This window comes from Loxodonta africana, chromosome 15 (assembly GCF_030014295.1).
Source record: "Loxodonta africana isolate mLoxAfr1 chromosome 15, mLoxAfr1.hap2, whole genome shotgun sequence".
Taxonomy (NCBI): domain Eukaryota; kingdom Metazoa; phylum Chordata; class Mammalia; order Proboscidea; family Elephantidae; genus Loxodonta; species Loxodonta africana.
This window is the reverse complement of record NC_087356.1, coordinates 84,190,600-84,214,724: the sequence shown is the minus strand read 5'-3', so window position 1 is coordinate 84,214,724 and position 24,125 is coordinate 84,190,600. Positions and strand designations below refer to the sequence as shown.

Below are 24,125 nucleotides of genomic sequence, written 5' to 3'. Positions count from 1 at the left end.
CAAGGTCACAAAGATAGTCTCCTGTGTTTTCTGCTAGAAGTTTTATAGTTTTTAGCTCTTAGATTTAGCTCTACAACCTATTGAGAATTAATTTTTGTGATGGTGTGAGGTATGAGCCAAGGTTTTCTGTTTATTTTGTTTTGTTTTTAGGTAACAGCTGTTTTAGCACCATTTTTTGAAAAGCCTTTCCTTTCCTCATTGAATTGCTTTGCTATCTTGGTAGAAAATTAAATTGACTATATACGTGTGGGTCTATTTCTCTGGAAATAAGGTAGTGTAAAGTTCTCCGACTTTCTTCTTCCTTTTTAAAGGTTGTTTGGCTTTTTTAGGTCCTTGGCATTTCCATTTAAATTTTCGAATCAGTTTGTCAGTTTCAATTTTTTTAAAAAGCCTGCTGGGAGTTTGGAATGGTGTGGAATCTAGAGATCAGTTGGGTGGGGAATTGACAGCAATATTGAGTTTTCCAATTCTTTAACATGGTATATCTCTCCATTTATTTGGATCTTCAGCAACTGTTTTGTGATTTTCAGTGTAGAAGTTTTACACGTATTTTATAAAATTTATTCCAAAGTAATTTTGGTGCTATTATAAATACTATTTACATTTTTCTAATTATTTGTTCCTAGCATATAGAAAGGAAACCCTGGTGGCGTAGTGGTTAAGAGCTACGGCTGCTAACCAAAAGGTCAGCAATTTGAATCTACCAGCCACTCCTTGGAAACTCTATGGTGCAGTTCTACTCTGTCCTATAGTGTCGCTATGAGTCAGAATCGGCTCGACAGCAACAGGTTTGGGTTTTTTTGGCTAGTATATAGAAATATGCTTGATTTTTTTTATGTTGACCTTGTATCCTGTGACCTTGCTAAATTAATTCACTAATTATAGTAGGTTTTTTTTTCTAGATTAGTATTTTCTACAAATATAACCAAGTCATTTGCAACTAAAGAGTTTTACTTCTTTCTAATCTGTATGCCCCTTTTTCTTCTTCTTTTCTGTGTCTTATCACATTGCCCAAGAATAGAAGCAGTGAAAGGAGACATCTTTGCTCGTTCCCATTAAGTATGATGTTAGCTATAGGTTTTTCATAGATATACTTTATCAGGTTGAGGAAGTTCCCTTCTATCTCTTGTGTGCTGAGAGTTTTTTAATCATAAATGTGTATTGAATTATGTCAAATGCTTTCCTGCATCTGTTTGGATGATCATATGGTTTTTTCTCTTTTATCAGTTAAAATGATAAATTACTTTGTTTCAAGTGTTAAGCCACCCCTGCACTCCTGGGATAAACCCCACTTGATCTTGATGTACTATCTTTTTTATATATTTCTAGATTTAATTTCCTAATTAATATAGATTGCATGTATGCTAATGAGGGGTATTGTGCTATAGTTTTCTTTTCTTGTAATTAATTTGTCTGGTTTGGTATCTGGGTTATATTGGCCTTATAAAACTAGCTGAGACGTGCTCCCTCCTTAATTTTCCGAAGCAATTATACAATACGGATTTTTTTCTTTGTTAATGTTTGATAGAACTCACCAGTGAAACCATCTTGCCTTGAAATTTTCTTTGTGGGAAAGCATTCAAATATGAATTCAATTTCATTAGCATATATGAGAATATTCATATTTTCGATTTCTTGTCAGTTTTGGTGATTTGTATTTTTTAAAGAACTTACCTATTTTATCCAAGTTTTTTAATTTGTTGGCTTAAAGTTGTTCATAGTATTCTTTTAATTTTTTTTCTTTTTATTTATTTATTGTGATTTAGGTGAAAGTTTACATAGCAAATTAGTTTCTCATTAAACAGTTAGTACACAAATTGTTTTATGCTATTGGTTGTTGAGCCCGCGATGTGTCAGCACTCTCCCCTTCTCCACCCCGTTGGCCCATCCCTTCCTGCCTTCCTGTCTTTGCTCCAGGGCTGGTGTGCCCATTAGTCTCTTGTACATGATTGAACTGTGAAGCACATCCCTCATATGTGTCTAATCTTTGGTTGAAGAGTGAACTTCCGGAGTAACTTCAGTACTGAGTTAAAAGGGAAACAAAGTATGGTACATATACACAATGGAATACTACACAATGATAAAGAACAATGATGAATCTGTGAAACATCTAACAACATGAATGAATCTGGAGGGCATTGTGCTGAGTGAAATAAGTCAATCACAAAAGGACAAATACTGTATGAGGCCAGTATTATAAAAACACATGAGAATGAAGAAAACCAAAGACACAAAAGGGAAAGGCTAGTCCAAAGGACTAATGGACCACAACTACCACAGCCTCCACCAGACTGAGTCCAGTACAACTAGATGGTGCCCAGCTACCACCACTGACTGCTCTGACAGGGATCACAATATAGGGTCTCAGACAGAAATGGAGAAAAATGTAGAACAAAATTCTAATTCACAAAAAGAGACCAGACCTACTGACCTGACAGAGACTGGAGAAACCCCGAGAGTATGGCCCCTGGACACCCTTTTAGCTCAGTAATGAAGTTACTCCTGAAAGTCACCCTTCAGCCAAAGATTAAATAAGCCCATTAAAAAAAAAAAGAGAGAGACTAAAGAGGCACACCAGCCCTGGAGCAAGGACCAGAAGGCAGGAGGGGACAGGAACGCTGGTAATGGGGAACCCAAGCACAAGACGGAAGAGTGTTGACATGCCACGGGGTTGATAACCAATGTCACAAAACAGTATGTGTACTAATTGTTTAATGAAAAGTTGGTTTGTTCTGTAAACCGTCATGTAAAGTACAATAATAATAATAAAACACATGAAACTGTTTCCACACAGAAAGAAACAATCTTTGATGGTTACAAAGGGGAGAAGGGTTGGGGAAGGGGAACCACTAGTTCTTCTTTAATTTCTCTCAGTAATGTTTCACAGTTTTCAATATTTTACACTTATTTGGTTAAATTTGCCCCCTAGGCATATCATATTTTTTGATGCTAATGTAAATGGTGTTTTAAGTTTTAATTTCCAGTTTTTTGTTGCTAGCATACAAAAATACAATTGATTTGTATATACTGGCCTCGGATCCTGTGACCCAGCTAGCTATCTCATTTAGTTTTAGGGGCTTTTTTATATATTCTCTCAGGTTTTCTACGTAGAAGGTCATTTTGTCTGTGGTAAAGACAGTTTTGCTTCTTTCTTTTCAATCTTACACATTTTATTTCCTTGTCTTGCCTTACTGTGCTGCTAGGCCCACCAGTACAATGTTAAATGGAAGATTATAACCAAAATAAAGAAAGAAAACTAAACCCACCACCATCCAGTCGATTCCATTCATATCGGCCCTATATGGCAGAGTAGAACTGCCCCATAGGGGTTTCCAAAGCTATAATCTCTACGGAAGCAGACTGCTACATCTGTCTCCTACTGAGTGGCTGATGGGTTCAAATCACCAACTTTTTGGTTAGCAGCTGAGTGCTTAACCACTGTGCCGCCAGGTCTCCCTTAGAAGGGTATCAAACAAAATTCTTTAAATATCAGTTGGATAAATGTGATTGATAATGTTGCTAAAATTTTCAATAATCTTTTTGTACTTTCTTGTTTAGTTGTTCTATTGATTTCATAGAGAAACGTATTAAAATCTCCAACTATGATTGTGATTTGTCCATTTCTCTCTTTGGTTCTGTCAATTTTTGCTTCATATATTTTTATTTTACAGCTCTGGTAGTAGCTGCATACACGTGTAGGATTGTATGTTTTCTTGATGAATGTGTCCTTTCATCATTATGAAACGTCACTCTTCATCTCTGGTGATATTCTTTTCTTGAAGTTTTTCTTAGGATTATTTTTTGATAGTATATCTTTCCCATCTGTTTATTTTCAATCTACTTGTGGCATTGTACTTGAAGCCATTTATTTTAGGCAGCATGTAGCTGGAGCTTGCTTTTTTTTCTTCCACTTTTTATTTTAAAGCAATCATAAATTTGCAGGAGGTTGCAAAGAAATATACAGGGAGGTCCTATGCATCCTTTGCCCAGCCTCCCCCAATGTTAGCATCTTATGTAACTACAGTAGGATATCAGTATTAGAAAATTGACATGGATATGATCCCCAGGGCTTATTTAGATATCTCCAGTTTTACATACACTTGTGTGTGTGTAGTTGTATGTAATTTTATCACATATGTAACTTTATTTAACTGTCTACACAATCAAGATACAGAACTGTACCATCACTATAGGGCTCAATGGTGCCACTCTTTTCTAGCTACAACTTCTTCTCCTCCCTAACTTCTAATCCCTGGCAACCACTAATCTCATCTCCAGCTTTATAACTGCTATTTCAAGATTATTATATAAATGGAATCATCTAGCATGTAACCTTTGAGATGGCTTTTTTCATTCAGCATAATTCTCTTAAAATTCATCTACATTGTTTTGCGTATCAATAGTTTGTTCCTTTTTATTGCTGAGTGGTATTCTAGGGACTTGCTTTATTAAGTAGTCTACAATCCATGCATTTTAATTGAAGAGTTTAGTCCACTTACCAATACCATCTTGATAACTTGTTTTCTAGCTGTCTCATCTCTTTTTCCTTCTGTTCCTCTTATCCTGCTTTATTTTAGGTTAATTAAATACCTTTTAATAGTTCATTTTAGTTCCTCTATTGACTGTTTGGAGCCCTGGTGGCGCAGTGGTTAAAAGCTTGGGTGCTAACCAAAAGGTCAGCAGTTCAAATCCACTGGCGCTCCTTGGGAACCCTCTGGGGCAGTTCTCCGCTGTCCTGTAGGGTCACTGTGAGTCGGAACCGACGCGCTGCAGCGGGATTGATTGACTGTGTAGCTGCCCTTTAAGTTATTTTCTGCAGGCTGCTTTAGGGATTGCCATATTCATCATTAACTTATTCAATGTGCTTAAGACTTAATATTATGACACTTCGTGTGAAATGTACAAACCTTTGTTGTTGTCAGCTGCCGTCAAGTCGGCCCACAACTCGTGGTGACACCACGCACAATGGAATGTTCTTCCCCAGCCCCGTGATTGATTGGAGGTCAGACCGTCGGGACCCGTAGGGCTTTCACTGACTGATTTTCAGAGGTAGATTGCCAGGCCTTCTTAGTTCGTTTTAGTCTGGAAGCTCTGCTAAAACCTACTCAGCATCACAGCGACACGCAAGCCCCCACTGACGGCGGAGGGCGGCTGCCATGAGCTGCGCTGGAAATGGAACACAGGTCTCTGGTTGGGAGGCAAGAGTTCTACTACCGAGCTACAAACCTCATAGCAGCAAATTCCGTTTACATTCTCCCCCGCTTTTTGTGTTCCTTTTGTCTTCAGTTTTACATTTATGTGCCTGATATACTTCATAATGCAATGTTATTATTTTAATTTACTTTGTGAGAAGAATTTAATGGTTCTTCTTTGTTTTAATGGAGATGTTTTTCTATGTTAAGATCTTAATGCTATGAATCATAAAATCTTGGATTTTTTTACATAAAATTAGGCTCTAAGATTGGTGAAAAAATAAACTTGAAACAAGAGTATAATCGATATGTTATAACAGGTTTCAATTATTATTATTTTTTGCCTGATTCAAGTTATTTTAGTGCAATTTCAAATAAACCCCTAATCGTTTCCTAGTAAACAATGGTATTTTAGCAACCAATTGTACTTTTCTCAGCTTTATTTTCCCACTCATACTAGTAAAAAAGAAACCCTGGTGGCACACTGGTTAAGTGCTCAGCTGTGAACCAAAAGGTCAAACTCACCTAGCATCTCTGCTGGAGAAAGATGTGACAGTCTGTTTCCATAAAGGTTGTTGTTGTTGTTGTTGTTGTTGTTGTTACATGTTGTTGAATCAAATCTGACTCATAGCAACCTTATGCACAACAGAAGGAAACACTGCCCAGTTCTGCGCCGTCCTCACAATCATCGCTATGTTTGAGCCCGTTTTTGCAGCCATTGTGTCAGTTCATGTTGTTGAGGGTCTTCCTCTGTTTCGCTGACCTTCTGTTTACTAAGCGTGATGTTCTTCTCCAGGGAATGGTCCCTCCTGATAATACGTTCAAAGTATGTGAGATAAAGTCTTACTGTCTTTGCTTCAAAGGAGCATTCTGCCTGTACTTCTTCCAAGACAGATTTGTTTGTTTTTCTGGCAGTTCGTGGTATATTCAGCGTTCTTTGCCAACGCCATAATTCAAAAGCATCAATTCTTCTTCAGTCTTCCTTATTCATTGTCTGGCTTTTGCCTGCATATGAGGCGATTGAAAACACCATGGCTTGGTCAGGCGCTTCTTGGTCCTCCAAGTGACACCTTTGCTTTTTAACGCTTTAAAGAGATCTCTTGCAGCCAAGTAAAATGAAATCCTTGACAACTTCCATCTTTTTTCCGTTTATCATGATGTTGCCAATCGGTCCAGGTGTGAGGATTTTTGTTTTCTTCCTGTTGAGGTGTAGTCTATACTGAAGGCTGCAGTCTTTGATCTTCACAGTAAATGCTTCAATGTCCTCTTCACTTTCAGCAAGCAAGGTTGTGTTATCTGCATGTCATTAATGAGTCTTCCTCCAATCCTGATGCCCGGTTCTTCATATAGTCCAGCTTCTCGGGTTATTTGCTCAGCATACAGATTGAATAAGTATGGTGAAAGGATACAACCCTGACGCACACCTTTCCCGACTTTAAACCACACAGTATTCCCTTGTTCTGTTTGAATGACTGCCTCTTGGTCTAAGTACAAGTTTCTCATGAGCACAATTAAGTGTTTTGGAATTCCCACTCTTTCCAATATTATCCATAAGTTGTTATGATCCACACAGTCGAATGCCTTTGCACAGTCAATAAGACACAGGTAAACATCTTTCCCGTATTCTCCACATTTAGCCACGATCCATCTGACCATAAAGATCACCATCCTAGAAACCCTATGGGGCAGTTCTACTCTAACCCATGTGGTCACTAGGAGTCAGAATTAACTTGATGGCAATGGGTCTGTTTTTTTGATTTACTAGTAAAAACAGTAGACCTAAGATCCTAGAAAATATTGCTAAATGTCAGGAAATACCCACCCTGCCCCAAAAAGCCTAGTCATGCACAAAATTCCAATAGAAAACTCCTTCGAATCTCTTTTCTAATTGAATATTGAACTAGAATTTTGGAGACTTTTTTTTTTTTTTTTAATTTCTTGGGACTGGTTCTTCACTTGGCTAGGAGAGATACTATTTCTTGCCATGTAGTTGTCATTGGGTTATTATAACTGTATTATGACTATATTGTTCAGTAGACATTGTCCAATGGGAAGATGATTTGAATAAAGACACATGAATTGCTTCATGTCATGTGAAACCACAGGGCAGAGGTATAATCAGCCTTGAGTAAGAGATAAGACTACTTTCTGTGTTCCTTCTCATTCTTCTGCTTTCTAATTTCATATTGATTAAGATGAAGTAGATACTGGTACAATGACAGACACATAGACCAATGGAACAGAATTGAGAACCCAGAATCTGTCCAGCTATGAACAGCTGATCTTCAACAAAGCACTGAAGTCCATTGAACTGGGAAGAGATAATCTCTTCAACAAATGGTGCTGTCAAAACTGGGCATCTATTTGCAGAAAAATGAAACAGGATCCATACCTCACACTATACACAAAAACTAATTCAAAATGGATCAAAGACCTAAATGTTAAATCTGAAACTATAAAGTTCCTGGACAATAACATAGTGACAAAGCTAGGGGTCTTAATCTATTGCATAAATACACTATTAAACATAACTAAAGATGCACAAACAACAGAACATAAACTAGACAGCTGGTACCTCCTAAAAATTAAACATTTGTGCTTATCAAAAGACTTTACCAAAAGAGTAAAAAGCGAACCTACAGACCAGGAAAAAATTTTTGGCAACGGCGTATGTGACAAGGGTCTAATCTCTAAAATTTATAGAACACTTCGACAACAAGAAGACAAACAATCCAATCAAAAAATGGGCAAAGGACATGAACAGATGCTTCGTAAAGAAGACATTCAGGCAGCTCACAAACACATAAAATGAGTGTCACAATCATTAGCCGTTAAAAACCAGAAACTAAACCTGTTGCCCTCAAGCCGATTCCAACTCATAGTGACCCTATAGGACAGAGTAGAGCTGCCCCATAGGGCTTTAAACGAGCAGTTGGTGAGTTCAAACTGCTGACATTTTTGTTAACAGCTCAGTTCTTAACCACTCCACAGAGAGATGCAAATCAAAAGTACAAGGAGATACCATCTTACCCCTGCAAAAATGGCACTGATCATAAAAAGAAAAAAAAAAAAAAAACCCAGAAAACAGCAAATGCTGGCAAGGTTGTGGAGAGATTGGAATTCTCATACAGTACTGGTGGGATTGTAAAATGGTACAATCACCATGGAAAATGATATGGCACTTCCTCAAAATCTAGAAATAGTAATACTGTATGATCCAGCAATGCCACTCCTAGGTATATATCCTAGAGAAATAAAAGCAATGACATGAATAGACACATGCACACCCATGTTCATTACAGCATTATTCACAATAGCAAAAAGATGGAAAAAACCCAAGTGTCCATCAAGGGATGAATGGATAAACAAAATGTGGTACATGTGTACAGCGGAATTCTATGCAACAATAAAGAATAATGATGAGTCTGCAATACATCTTATACATCTTATAGCATGATGAATCTGGAAGACATTATGCTGAGTGAAATAAATCAATCACGAAAGGACAAATATTACATGATATCACTTATAAAAAGTCAAGAATAGGTTTATACACAGAAAGCAACATTCTTTGATGGCTATCAGAAATGGGAGGGCAAGGGAGGGAGGAGAATCACTTATAGATAGTAGACAAGTGTTAATTCTGGTGAAGGAAAAAGCAACACACAATATGGCAGAGGTCAGCATAACACCACAAAGGTAAATGGAGACACTGAGAGGTACACTATAACATACACAGTTCTGCAACAGTAATAGCAAACAAATATTTGTGTGTGATTACATAGGTATATATGTATGCTATGTAGGTGTGGGAGGGCGTATGGGCACACATGCGAGTGCACGTATAGGTATAGTTGTGGACATTTTCATATACCTATTTGTATGTGCTGCATATGTATTCATATATATATATAATAGAGCACATAGAGGGCGCAGTTATGGAAATTTCTTAGACATGTTCAAACACCTCATGGCGCTCAGTTGCTGGGCTTGAAGACTAAGGACCATAGTCTAGGGGAACATCTAGGTCAATTGGCATAACATAGTTCATAAAGATAATGTTCTACATTCTAGTTTGGTGAGTAGCTTCTGGGGTCTTCAAAGCTTGAAAGTGGCTACTTAAGATACAATTATTGGTCTCTTCCTGTCTGGAGCAAAGGAGAGTGAAGGAAACCAAAGATTCAAGGAAGCAATTAGTCCATAGAACTAATGGCCCTTATAAGCCACAGCCTCCTTTAGCCTGAGACCAGAAAAAATAGGTGATGACTACTCTGACCAGGGACACGATAGAAGAACTTGGTTAGAATGGGAGAAAAATGTAGACCAAAACTCAAATTCATAAAAAAAAACAAAACAAAACACCAGGCTTACTGGACTAACAGAGACTGGAGGAACCTCCAAGATCATCTCCCTAAGACATTCTTTTAACCTGAAACTGAAGCCAATCCCAGAGGTCACCTTTTAGCAAATAACAGTTTGGCCTATAAAATGAACAATAACACCGATAAGGAATGTTCTCCTCAGAACAATCAACTATACAAGACCAAACGGGCACCATTTGACCAAAAGCAAAGATAAGAAGGCAAGGAGTGGCAAGGAAACTGGAGGGACCGAAACAGGAAGGCAGGGTGGAAATGGGGAGAGTGCTGACACATTGCAGGGATAACAACCAATGTTACAGAACAAATTGTGTATAAATTGCTGAATGGGAAACTAACATGCTGCATAAACTTTCACCTAAAACACAATAAAAAAAAATTTTTTTTAAAGATATAGTAGAATTACTCAGGCTTTCATTTAGAGACAACTCTGGGGATTTTCTGGGGATAAACACAGAAAAAGAGTAGTCTTGATATTAGTTTTTTCCTGTAGAACAATTGTGTCTAACAGAAATTAAAAAAAAATTATTTTATTTTATTTTATTGTGCTTTAAGTGAAAGTTTACAAATCAAGTCAGGTTCTCATACAAATATTTATATACGCCTTGCTATATATTCCTAGTTGCTCTCCCCTTAATGAGACAGCCCACTCCTTCTCACCACCTTCTGTTTCCATGTCTATTCACCCAGCTTCTGTTCCCCCCTGCCTTCTCATCTCCCCTCCAGACAGAAGCTGCCCACATAGTCTCATGTGTCCACTTGGTCTAAGAAGTTCACTCCTCACCAGGATCATTTTCTATCTCAAACGGAAAATTTTTATCTCTATCTCAATAAACGAAAATAAAATCACATTCCTTACAGTGGGTAAGGGAAACACCATTATTTTTTCAAGGATGGTAACCTTAGATATACTCATTTTTTACAAGAATATATTAGACCTTTCATATTGTTGAGTATGACAAACTTTCCTTCAGAAATCTGGAAAATTCTTATATTCCATCTCTCTAGTTTTTTTTTTTAATTTAAATCTCTATCTACTGTCTTTATCTTATCTTCTAAGATAAATGTACTCAATTCTACAGTCAACCTGAACCCCTTGTTTCCTGCTTCTAGACCATTCACTTTCTATTTATTCCACTGAAGGTCTTCCTCTTCATTCTCCACCTGCAAAATATTGTAGTCCTTCACATTTCAGCTCCGAAAAGAAATTTTCTCATCCCCCAAGCTGACAATAATGACTCCTTCCTCTAAATTCACTTAACAGTCTGTCTATTCCTCTTTTTTATTGTTGCAAAAATATAGAGCACTGCAGTCTGCATATTGCTTAACACACATAGTCATACAATTAAAATGCATAATCTGATTTATTATAATTATTGAGGGAAGGGTATCTTCTTTGTATTTTCCACAATAAGCAGCACAATGTATCTCACTTCAGAGATACTGGATAGAGACTTGCCAAATTAACCGATTAATTAAAATATGGAAGTACCAATTTTGAGATTGTCATTATGAATGACTTGGCTACTCGGAATATGCTTTGAGAATATCTCTATTACATTTAGGGGGGCTAAGCCTATTACATTTAGGTGGACCCTGAAAGTTAGTTTCAGAGGTAGGGACAGTTTCGAAGCACTCAGTAAAATTGCTCAAGATTCTGCTCATGTCAGGCCACTCCCAATGTGAATACATAACTTGTTGGTTGCATCTTCCAACTGCTGAACTGCCTGGCAACTTTTGTTTGGAATGAAGGGCTTTCAGCCCAGCTCTCATGACTGCACCTCACTTTCATGGTAATGTTTTGCCTCCTGTTTTGTTTATATAAAAGACTACAGTCTTGCCTTAGAATTTCTGGGTATTATGAGTACCTTAGGGAAATCTGATTATAGAGATAATCTACTCAACAGTGAGGAGTTTCAATTTGTTTCTACTGAGTTTTGTCAATTCCGAATCCCAGATACCTTTGTATTCCAGTCCATTGACTAGAGCCTCTCAGCCAGACGTTGAGGCATCTGTTTCTATAGTCTCTGGAACTGGGAAAGATAAAAAAGAATGTGGGGGAATTATCTGTATATTTGCTAACCACCAATTTAGATCTAAATAAACTCCCTCTGTTAGGAAGACTAATGAATTCCAATTCTCTGAAATATCTTTCGCTTTTAACAAGCAAGATGTAAGGTATCTGAAAAAAAGAAAAAGAAAAAAGAGATACACAGAGCGAAAAGCTGTGAATAATGCCACCAGAGAACCAATTATGTTTACCAGCTGGCATTGAGAAACTTGTTTCCTTTGACACAAAAGACTAGTTTTAGCCTCAAACTCCTTTTTGATGTTGTGTTCTGTAGGGCTGAATGATGAATCCTCCCAGCCACCCTCATAAAATGTTAGAGAAAAAAATCTTAACATTATTGTTACGTGTAATCTGGCAGAGCACTGGGCAGGAAGAGAAAAACTAGCTGAGGCATCATCATGGCACTTAATAAGAATAAACTGGATACAGTGATAGTTAAAATGAAAGGTTAAAGCATAAAAACCCTCTCCCCAAGGTCAGCACAATTGGACTAAATCAAAAGCAAAGAAGTTTCCAGGATAAACTGAATGCTTCGAAGGCCAGAGTAGCAGGGGTAGGGGTCTAGGGACCATGGTTTCAGGGGACATTGAAGTCAATTGGCATAATAAAATCTATTAAGAAAACATTCTGCACCCCACTTTGAAGAGTGGCGTCTGGGGTCTTAAATGCTAGCAAGAAGCCATCTAAGACACATCAATTGGTCTCAACCCACCAAGGACACAAGGCGATTACGAGCTCAAGAGACAGAAAGGGCCACATAAACCAGAGACTACATCATCCTGAGACCAGAGAAACTAGATGGTGCCCAGCTACAACTGATGACTGCCCTGATAGGGAACACAACAGAGAACCCCTGAGGGAGCAGGAGAGCAGTGGGATGCAGACCCCAAATTCTCATAAGACCAGACTTAATGGTCTGACTGAGACTAGAAGGACCCCAGTGGCCATGGCCCCCAGACCTTCTGTTGGCCCAGGACAGGAACCATTCCCCAAGCCAACTCCTCAGATGTGGATTGGACTGGACAATGGGTTGGAGAGGGATGCTGGTGAGGAGTGAGCTTCTTGGATCAGGCGGACACTTGAGACTATGTTGGCATTACCTGCCTAGAGGGGAGATGAGAGGGTGGAGGGTGTTAGAAGCTGGCGAAATGGACACAAAAAGAGAGAGTGGAGGGAGAGAGCAGGCTGTCTCCTTAGGGGGAGGGTAATTGGGAGTGTGTAGTGAGGTGTATATGGGTTTTTCTGTGAGAGACTGACTTGATTTGTATTTTTATTCACTTAAAGCACAATAAAAATTATTGAAAAAAAAAAACCCTCTCCCCAGCCACAGGACTGAGTCACTGAGATACACTCACAGTTTAGGAAGATAGTGGTAAAGAAACTGTACATTTAATAGATGTGAGAAGTATATTTCTTGTGAAAGAGTACTTACCCAATAAAAAACCCAGTGCCATCGGGCTGATTCCGACTCATCGCGACCCTATAGGACAGACTAGAACTGCCCTGTAGAGTTTCCAAGGAGCGCCTGGTACTTACCAGCTGTATTTTCCAGTAATATAAACTGCGTTTTGGGTTTGTTTCTTTTGTATTTGTGGGGAACCCTCACTGATTGCAACTAAGACTTGAACTAAGCATTTTTGGGCTTTAGTGGGTGAGACATGCCATATTTCATGATCTCTCAGCTGGTAAAATTTGCAAGGAAGTGCTGTCACCTAATCTTGAGTTCTCAATAGAGGTCTTTTATTGCAACTGCCGGACCCCTGTGGAGCTGATCTTGGCTGGGAGTCCTGTCCCCAGCTCCTACAAGCTGTTCCTTGAGGGAAATTCTTGTGAATGCAATCTTTTCACTTAGTGTATCACTTTGAAACCTGTCTTTCCCAAGTATCAACTTTAAGTCCATAAAAATCTGTAGAATAAATTCACACAGACCAGCCTTTGTGAAGCCAGTAAAAGTAGGGTGACTCCATATCTGCTCATACTCCCTTTTCTTTCTCCAGGTAGCTGAACATGTTTATACACACACACACACACACACACACACATGCACGAACCCTTTGCCCTCAAGTCGCTTTTGACTCATAGTGACCCTGTAAACATGCTTAGTCAGTAGCAGTTTGCTTTTCTAATTGGAAGAAGGGGAAACTTTAACCTAAAAGGCTTATCGTTGTTTCTCTTTCAAATGATGCCGCTGTGCCGAGCCACCGTGTACGTATGTGTAGTCTGTGTACAGCACAGCTCCTGGCCCTCCATTCATGAGGACTGCGTCATCAATGGTGCCTCTCTTCCCCTGCCAAACCTGGATCCTTCAGAGTGGTAGCTTGACCCTGTGCACAAAGAGTATGTATTTTTAATGTGGCTGGATATTAAAAGACTGAGGGCAATGGGTATGTGTGTGTGTGTTTAAGCATGTTCAGCTACCTGGAGAAAGAAAAGGGAGTATGAGCAGATATGGAGTCACCCTACTTTTACTGGCTTCACAAAGGCTGGTCTGTGTGAATTTATTCTACAGATTTTTATGGACTTAAAGTTGATACTTGGGAAAGACAGGTTTCAAAGTGATACACTAAGTGAAAAGATTGCACTCACAAGAATTTCCCTCAAGGAACAGCTTGTAGGAGCTGGGGACAGGACTCCCAGCCAAGATCAGCTCCACAGGGGTCCGGCAGTTGCAATAAAAGACCTCTATTGAGAACTCAAGATTAGGTGACAGCACTTCCTTGCAAATTTTACCAGCTGAGAGATCATGAAATATGGCATGTCTCACCCACTAAAGCCCAAAAACGCTTAGTTCAAGTCTTAGTTGCAATCAGTGAAGGTTCCCCACAAATACAAAAGAAACAAACCCAGTTTTGGGGAAGAAAAGAGTTGTTTGCTTTCACGTCATCAACACTCCAAGGAGATTTAGTATTATACTAGATGTTACAGAAATACAAAGGTTATCTAAATGGCTCTTGAGCTTTGAACCTAAATTAGGCAGAGGAGATGTACAGATTTAATTTCACTTTTCTTTATCTTGAATTTTCCATTCCTCTTACTCTCTTCTAAGGATGCAGTTTTCAGTGATGAATTATCCGCAAAAAGGAGTGAAGAATATGATTTCAAGGAGATTTTTTAAATAGTTTTTATCAGCCTTCTTACTTATAAATTCCCTAGAAATGTCTTCAAAGATGGTTTTGTTTTTCTTTATTAGTGCATTTTTAAAATAGTCACTCCAGGGAGATATAATTCAACCACAAAATTCACCCATTTAAACTACACATTTTGGTGGTTTTTAGTATATTCACATTTATGGAACCATCACCACTATCTAATTTTAGAGCATTTTCATCACTCGCAAAAGGAACCCCATACTCATTAGCAGTCAGTCCCATCCCCTCTTTTCTTTCCCTCCCCAGTCCTAAAAACCAATAATATATTTTCTATTTTTATGGATTTAACTATTCTGGACATTTCATATATATGGAATCATACAATATGTGGCATTTTGTGACTCACTGTCTTTACTTAGCATAATGTTTTCAAGGCTTGTTTTATTACTTTTTATTGCTAATAATATTCCATTATATGAATACACCACATGATGTTTATCCTTTCATCAGTTGTTGGACAGTTGAGTTGTTTCTGCTTTTTGGCTATTGTGTATAATGCTGCTATGGACAGTCCTATATAAGTTTTTGTGTGGGCATGTCTTTTCATCTCTCTTGAGTATATGCTTAGGAGCAGAATTGCTGGGTCATATGATAACTCCATGTTTAACATTTTGAGGAGATAATCAGACTCTTCCAAAGTGGCTACACCATTTTGTGCAGCAATGTGTGAGGATTCCAATTTCTCTACATACTTGCCAACACTTGTCATTTTCTGTCTTTTTTATTTTAGCCATCACAGTGGGGATGAAGTGATATCTTATTGTAGCTTTGCGTTTCATTTCCCTAATGACTAATGATGTTGGGTATGTTTTCATGTATTTACTGGTCATTTGTATACCTTTGGAAACATGTCTATTCAAATCCTTTAGCTGGCTAATTTGTCTTTTTATTGTTGAGTTGTAAGCATTCTTTATATATTCTGGATACACGGCTCTTCTCAGATACATGATTTGAAAATATTTTCTCCCATTCTGTGGGTTGTCTTTTCAGTTTCTTGACGGTGTCTTTTGAAACACATTAAGTTCTTAATTTTGATTAAGTCCCATATACTTTGTTCTTTGTTACTCATGGTTTTGTTGTCATATCTGAGAAACCATTACATAATTCAAAGTCATAAAGAGTTACTCCTCTGTTTTCTTCTATTATAGTTTTAGCTCTTACATTTAGGTTTACGATCTATTTTGAGTTAACATCTGTATATGGTGTGAGGCATCCCTTTTCTGTTAATCCCTAAGAACATGGCAGTTTAGAATGGCCTTCACTAGATTCAACATGAAAAGAATTTGTAAGGAAGTTTTTTGTTTTGGTTGTTGCTTTGAGGCCTTTAAAAAAAAAATCATTGACTTATTACAGACATGGGAAAGTGCATCTATCATATCATCAAAAATAGACCTCATTTGCATTAAGCTCATTCAGTCTATTTGATAAGCAGAGAAATGCAAGCATAGGGTGACTTAACAGGAATGGCTGCCAACGGCAGTTGGGATAACACTCATTAAAAGATTATAAATAATATCTTGGTTACAAATAAAAGTATGGTGTCATCTTTTTAACCCAGAATTGGCTAAGACTACACACCATTTTTTAGTGTGATTAATGGCAGAGTAACTAATTGGAATGGTAAGAGACTAGCAAATCGTTCCAAATGTCAAGTGCAGTCAAAGTGCCATTTTGTCATAGATAATAAAGTTCATGGTGACAGGTGTGAATAATAAATAAGAACTGAGACTACCCAGGAAGAATTAAGGTAACGATTTTAGAATCAGGATTATTTGGGCAGATTTGATTTTCTTCCCCTGAATTGTCATACTGTTGAACTGACCTTCGATTTACTGACATTCTAAGATTTGGTGTGAATTTTCTTTTTTGATTTGCAGGATGCACAGAATCAAAAATTAAAGACAAGCATATGGTACCGAGAGGTAAGTAATTGTGCTTCCTTTGTACATGCTGGACTCCTGATCTGAATCAGTCAAAAATGTATTATTCCAAGGAACAGATATCATTTATATGTTTGTAGCTCCACACATTTACATGGATTCTAATAATTTATTGTAATGTGTTGACCATGGTTTCTGGTTGGGGCTACCATCTTTAGGAAATGGATGAAAAGTCCTCTCCCTTGGCTACTGTAGTACCAAGGTGCTGATCAAGTGGGTTGTTAACCCAAATTTCTTCTCAGTTCTTTGGTGAGGTTGACATTGCCCCATTATGATACCCTTCCTTTTTGGTTGCTCCTGACAGGTTTGGGACGATGAGTTTTTATACTGGAACACCAGCATGTTTGATGATATTAGAGAGATCTCCCTACCTCTAAGTGCCATCTGGGCCCCTGATATCATCATTAATGAATTGTAAGTGTGCTGGGTGTGTTTCTGTGGGGTTTGTTTACACTGCTTAGAGTGCTTGGAATATTCAAGTCACCAATTGCTGTCTACTTATAGTCAGCGTTGCTATTTTTTTTTTAATTTCTGAACTTGTTTCTGAAATAAGCTTTTGTTTCTAAACCATAAAAGGAGCATATTTTGGGGGAATGTTTAGGGGTGGAATACCATGAGTCAACATCATTTGAGATATAGATTTGATTACTAATGTATGAGGTTACTCATGGATTATATCTGTGTTATAACAAGAGCAAGTGAGCAAGCTTGCTGTCACTGCTGAGCCAAGCTTTGCCATGGCTAATCGTCTAATGGGAAATGAGATTGTCCTTGGAGTGTTAGATTAGTCCTAGGTGTCATGGTCACTACCATCTCATAGTCAGTTCTATTTATGTTTTGAAATGACCGAAGCCCCGTCTGTAATAAGTTTCTTATTTTTCATGTAGTGTGGACATTGAAAGATCGCCTGACCTTCCTTATGTTTATGTGAACTCATCTGGGACCGTTAGGAATACTAAGCCCATCCAGGTGGTGTCCGCATGCAGCTTAGAGACATATGCTTTCCCATTTGATATCCAGAATTGCAGTCTAACCTTCAATAGCATTCTGCACACAGGTAAAGCATGGGAGATGCAGGCCACTAATTGGAAAACACACCTATGCAGGGTGGGTGCACATAGGTGAAATTATATTATGTCATCCATCAGGTCTATTTTATTCTTGCCCATAATTGACTTTTTAAAAAATTTAAACCCTTGTTGCAGCTATTCGGTTCCTGCCATAAATCAGACCTAGTAGAATATTGCACACAGATATATAGCCAATTACTGCTGCTGATTTGGGAATACATTAAGCTTCCACTGCCGTTGAGAATGTTACAGAAGTCACAGGACCAATTCCAACATTTTATGGATAGTTGAATCCAAGCCCTAAACTCAGAGGTTTTTGTTTTTTTGGTCATGGCTAGAAAGATTCTTTTCCCTGTCTCTACCTCCATTCCAAAAGGTTATATTGAACCCAATCCAAGTAAGACTGCATGTGGGGCAGGAGTTAAAGGAAGGGTTCATATTGGTGAGCTGTAAAAGTGGGTGGATGTTGGAGCCTTTCTCTACATGGAAGTCAATTGTTTCTGTTGTTTCCAGTGGAAGACATAGACTTGGCCTTCCTGAGGAGCAGAGAAGACATTAAGCATGACAAAAAGGCATTTTTGAATGACAGCGAATGGGAACTTCTTTCTGTGCCCTCAACATACAACATCCTACAGAACAGCGCTGGAGATTTTGCCCAGATTCAGTTTAATGTAGGTTCTTCCCCTTCCTCTTCCTGCGGCCCGCTTCTCTGCTGTCTTTGGGCTGAGGAATCTCTGCTCTGTTGCACATGCACATTCATTAGTGCCCAAGTGTAGCTGATTCATACGGCCCTGGACATCCACCTGTACTTCAGCACTTTAGTCACAGATCTGGTCTCCAGCTGTAGATACTCCACAAGCGAACAGAGAGACAATGGCTTCCAGACACCCAGAGGACTAAAAGCGAGACCCAGACCACCCACCACAGAGGGAATCCTCAAACCTTCTCAATATGCACTAACATCCTTACTTCTAATTGCTACTGAGGTAAACAAACAAAAAACCCACACATCTCAGCAAAAAAAAAAAAAAAAGGAGGTGGGGAGAAGAGTGTCTCATTAACATTATTGTCTCATTTTGACTGTTAATTAGTAATTCCAGATGCAAGTACATAAAATTTTTATAGCATTAACCTGAAAGCCTTGAGGGATTAGCCAACAAACCACCTGTGGGACCCTCAGAGACCACTGGTGGTTTGTGAATCAGAGAGAACAAGTGCCCTAAAGGGACGTGATGAGAGCCCATGCTTCTCAGATACGCCACTGGGAATGTTCTTGAGTGCACTGCTTACAGGGAAAAGTGCCCAGCAGGGGCCTGGAGGATGATGGGGTGCATGTCAGTACAACCTGGTACTCTGCACTCCAGAGGCAGTTTTTCTGCTTTCCCTGGCCTTCCTGACAAACCATCCTGACACAAGGTCTCCAGTAAATTCACACAATGGGTAGACTAAGATCGTTAGTATTTGGCAGTGCGCTCTACTTTTCTGCACAAAGTTGACTAGTGGTGGTGATGGTGGGTCCTTAATACCAGGTGATGGATCCCATTGAAAAACAGAGACTGCAGGTAGGTCAGGGTTGCACACGAGATGAATTCTTATAGAAATCAAACCTTTGAATAAGAAAAAAAAAAATTAGACTAGACCAAGGCACTGCGGTTACTGTAGATAATTCTATCTAAGGGGGAGTGGAATAAACTATTATCGAGGGCACAGATGCCCTTCCATTGGTTAAAAGGGGTTTGTTTTATGCAGTTTTCCAGCCAAGCTTAGCAAAGCTCTTGTAAATCAGGGACCACTCAGACATAGTTGTGATTTGAAGCTGAGTAATGCATAATAAAAAAAAAAAAAAAACTAGTTTTTTTTTTAATGCATAAGGCTGGGTACTAAGTAGTCACAACTCCCACCTTCTAGGCTAAGGGTGAGGTTTGGGTTCTTGCCTAGAATTTTGCTTGGTTTTTAGCAAAGCTTGCATTGTGGCCTGTTTGTCCACTTTTTTTTTAACTTAGGGAAAGAGAGGGAAAAAAGAAAGCATTTTTAATTTGAATGAGTTTCTTGGCTAAGAGTAAACACCTCATTAATTTTAAAGATATCAGCCGGCAAACATTATTAATGCAGCCCAAATAATGGAGAGCATTAATGGGAAATGTGAGGGAGCAGCACGTGCAAGGTGGAACATAGCCACCTACCAAGCACTCCGGAGAACGCTGCACACACCATTACCTACACTGCACGGAGAAGACAAACAAAGGCAAAAGAAGGGGCAGGTAAACAGGAACTCTCTCTCTCACACACACACACACACACACACACACACACACACACACACATGCGCTCACACGCTCAAGATCTCCGTCTGTCTCTCTCCATGCAAGTAGCCATTATTTTTATCTCACCCTTCACCTCAAGCATTAATTTGTCTTCTCGACAGTGGTGAGAGGTTTTCTGTGCACTATCTCTATTTTAAATACGATGAACAGAGCTGAGCAAAGATTAAAGCTTCCCTGGATCTCAGGAGCCATGATCCAGTTCCTTTGCTTTCTGCACTGTCATGTATTTTCAGTGTGCACATTGAGGCTGCTGGAGGTGGGGATAGATATGGCTGCGTACTCTTAGAGGTTTTCCTTAGGTTCTTTTGCCCTGGGGGCTAAGGTGGGCTATGCAGCAGGCTTCCACACTGGCCTTCTGGAACAGAGTAGGGACAGAATGCTGAGTAGAGTCACAGATTGTATTTGGTAGGGCAGGGAGCCAACTCAGAAGGGATTCTGCAACATTGGAAAGACTTCGAGTAGATTTGGCAACTATCACAGTTGTCTCTCTCAGTCTCCATGCCTCCCCATTTCTGCTATGTACAGCTTGGTTAGGCTCATTATGTTCCCTTACTCCATACCAGACATCTCACTCTGGAATAGCAACTGAGGCATTCAGGTGTCCTTCAACAGCCCTTGGCCACTGACATGAAATTTAGAGCCAGGCCCGTGCCAACATTGGGCCCGCTAGCAAAGGGCCAGCTTCCTCCTAATCTAATCAACCCTAGTGTTCCAGTCCAGGCTGTCCAGCAGGGCAATGGAGATTGGTGGAGCAGACAGGGGGAACAATGATCTATTCTAAGTACATCGTCACCCTGGGCCTGATGTACACTGTTGCCATTTCCATTAAATCAGATGCTCCGGGTGCCCTGTTAGCTCCAGCTAATGTGCAATCCTATCTGCCTGCTCTAGGACACGTATTGTTTATGCGAGGGCTTGGCTGGTGCTTTGGAGTCAGGCTGCATTCCACAGGGGGCCCCCACGCACAGACAATTCTCCATACTAGGATGTCTGTATGCAGCCTGGGACCCGATCCAGCAGCCGTGAGAGGCGAGGTTTCTTCCAATACATTATCAGAGGTGCTGGTTCCCAGAGACAGCAGGGTGAGCATTTGATTTCTGCATGGCAGTGTTGTTGTTGTTGTTTTTAAAGAATGAGGATAGGAGTGGGAGGGAGGTAGAAATAAAATGTAGGAACACTTTGTATGGAAAATGTTGGACAGCTGTGATAACTAAACTGAACTCAACCACAAAAATCCTCATGCTGACTGAAGTGTTCATTCAGATAGGACCTGGGGTGCCCACAGGGGACTCCCAGAAAGATGCGAAGAGGCATCTGGGAAAGAAAGGCACCTGATCTATCTTCTTCTATCATACTTTTCCCTTCTAGATCAGGGTAGAGCAGCTTTGCTGAGACACCCAGTGAATGCATCTCATAAACTTGATAGAGATCATTCTGAGCACCACCAGATTGAGAGAGAGAAAGAAGAAGAAGAGAAGGGAAGGGGAGGGGAGGGGAGGGAAAGGAACGGGAGGGAAGGGGAGGGAGGGAAGGGAAGAGAAGGGAAAGGAATGGGAGGCGAGGGGAGGGGAGGGGAGGGAAGGGAAAGGAAGGGAAGGGAAGGGGCTTGAAGGGAAAGGGAGGGAAGAGAGAGGAGAGAAAAGAGAGAGAGCTCTAGAAATCTTTCTAGGGGTACCCGAATAATCCTGGAATCATGGACTTCTGCTAATCCAGCCCAAGATCCATAGTCAAGATCCAAGAAGCACTCAGGTGCAAGGATCTTACTTAATTGGCAGCAACTTTCCCATCCTTTCTAAATTGGGAATGTTGGGAGGGGTTTGGGAGAGGAGGAAAATGGGCTTCTGTATGAAGCGTGAGCCTGGGCGTCAAAATTCCAACTATGTCATAAAGACGGTCATGCAAAATTGAGTACTGGTGGGGTCTACCATCAAGGAGGCAATTAGAGGCTAACCTTCAGTCCTATTCCATCTCCAAGGAGCTCTCCACACACACATTCCGAATTAGATTGATCTCTTTCATTAACGTCAATAGGCTCCAAATACCTTTGTGTACTTATTATTACCTGGCTTTAATGGATAATGAAATTGTGGCATAATATTGCTAACACCTGAAGGGTGTCTAATGGAGAACACAGACTGAAACTAAAGTGCTTTTTCTTCTCTTTCTGTGGAATTTAAAGGCACCAGCTCCTTTAGTCCATTAGAAACTATGGGCTTTAGGTAGGGGCAGTGCTGCAGACAGCTTCTCACTGCGTTGGTGACATCTTTTCCCCTCAGCAAAAGCAGGGATTACTGCTTCGAGCATGACCTGCAGGGAGGTAGCCTTTGGAAGGACTGGCCTCAATAAGGGGACTAACTCTGCACTCCCATCCCATTGAAACTAAAAGTAGCATTATTAACAGACTCCAATACAACTCAACACACATCTTCTGAGCTCTTATCATGTGCCAGGCTCAATGTTAAACACGGAGGTCACAAAGATGAATAAGACAAGCTTCCTGATATCTATCATGGACCTCAAAATCTCCCCAGGGAGACGTAATAACAATAACCACAAAATGAATTAAGCACTTTATGTGAGGCACCATTTTAAGAGTTTGTACATATAACCCTTAAATCCCTATGATGTGGGTGCTCTAAGTACAGGCATTTTTACAAATGAATGGAGGTACAGAGTAGTTGAGTAGCTTACTCGAGGTTGCAGGTGACTGGTGGTGGCTGGATTTGAATCTAGGCACTTTAACTCCAGAAACCATGAATCCAAACAATCCTTCTCCAGAATCCCATATCATGCTAACACACAACTAAAGGGAACGCAGTGTGTTCCGCTCTGTTCTTTGCCATCCACCCGTGTGTTAAAGGGCAGGTCATGCAGCCACTAGTCTGGTCCCTGATCCCATAAAATGGAGGCAAGGGCAGTGACCCTGTCTGTCCTGTTAACAGTTCTAACCCTAGTATCTAGGATAGCACCTGATACTCTGTTCAATTAACGCTCAGTTAATGCCTGTTGAACAAGGTAATAAAGGGCTATAAGGATCAAACGAAATTGTGAAAACAAAAAAAATTCTGAAAACTGTGTGATAAAATTAGTTTCTTCGGGCTGCACTGGGTTTGTGGAGGAATTAAGTCTAATTCACAGGTACATTAGTCCCTGGGGGGTGCAAACAGTTAATGTTCTCAGCTGCACACTTTACAATTTTATAACCCAAATGTAGAAAAAGGAAATTCCTTCTTCTAGGTACAGCAGAAGCTAATTGTCTGTTCTTGTACCCACTTCTTTCCTCTCTGTATCCATCTACTGTTGATATCTGGTGAGGAATATTCTCTCGACAGAACTAGCTACATAATTTGTGGCGCCTAGTTCAACGTGAAAATACAAGATCCCATGTTCAAAAAGTATTAAGAATTTCAAAATGGTGCCAGCATAGCATTAAACCAAGCAGAGAGTCCTTCTAAGTACAGGGTCCTATGCAACTGCACAGGTCGAAGGCCCGTGAAGCCTGCCCTGCCTCCCAACCCCTTAGCTCTCCCCATACCTCTCTCCTGGCACCTTGGGAAACATTTGTTCTGATAAAACTGCACTTTCTCTAAGATGAGGGACCCTAAGGAGCCACATTGCCCATCTTTTTTTCTGGCCCAGATTTACATTCAGTCTTCTAGCTTCGTGCCTCATGGGCCATGGGCTCCCTGAACACATTCTACATCAGCCTCTAAGAGGAATCATCTCAGCAGGTGCTATTTACATAGGATCTTTATTTAAAGAGCACAACTAATCTCAATTGTACCCAAGATGCTTGTCAAGGCAAAAGTAAATCGCTTTCAATAAAAGGGAAAATCGAGGCATGGAGAGGTTGAGTCCCTTACCCAGGATCACTTAAACTAGCTGATACAAACCAAAAAAAAAAAAAAAACCCAAACCCACTGCCATCGAGTCGATTCCGACTCATAGCAACCCTACTAGCTGATATAAACCAAGCAAAACCCAGTGCCATCGAGTTGAT

General features: G+C 39.8%; 1 protein-coding gene across 1 annotated transcript in view; it reads left to right on the top strand.

Moving 5' to 3' along the window:
• HTR3B (5-hydroxytryptamine receptor 3B) overlaps positions 1-24,125 on the top strand; it is a 48,015-nt gene that overhangs the window by 19,055 nt on the left and 4,835 nt on the right. Inside the window, exons 4-7 of the mRNA XM_010597951.3 lie at positions 16,669-16,713; positions 17,036-17,145; positions 17,619-17,788; positions 18,315-18,472. Coding sequence (XP_010596253.3) covers positions 16,669-16,713; positions 17,036-17,145; positions 17,619-17,788; positions 18,315-18,472 — 483 coding nt within the window. The remainder of the gene's footprint in view (positions 1-16,668; positions 16,714-17,035; positions 17,146-17,618; positions 17,789-18,314; positions 18,473-24,125) is intronic.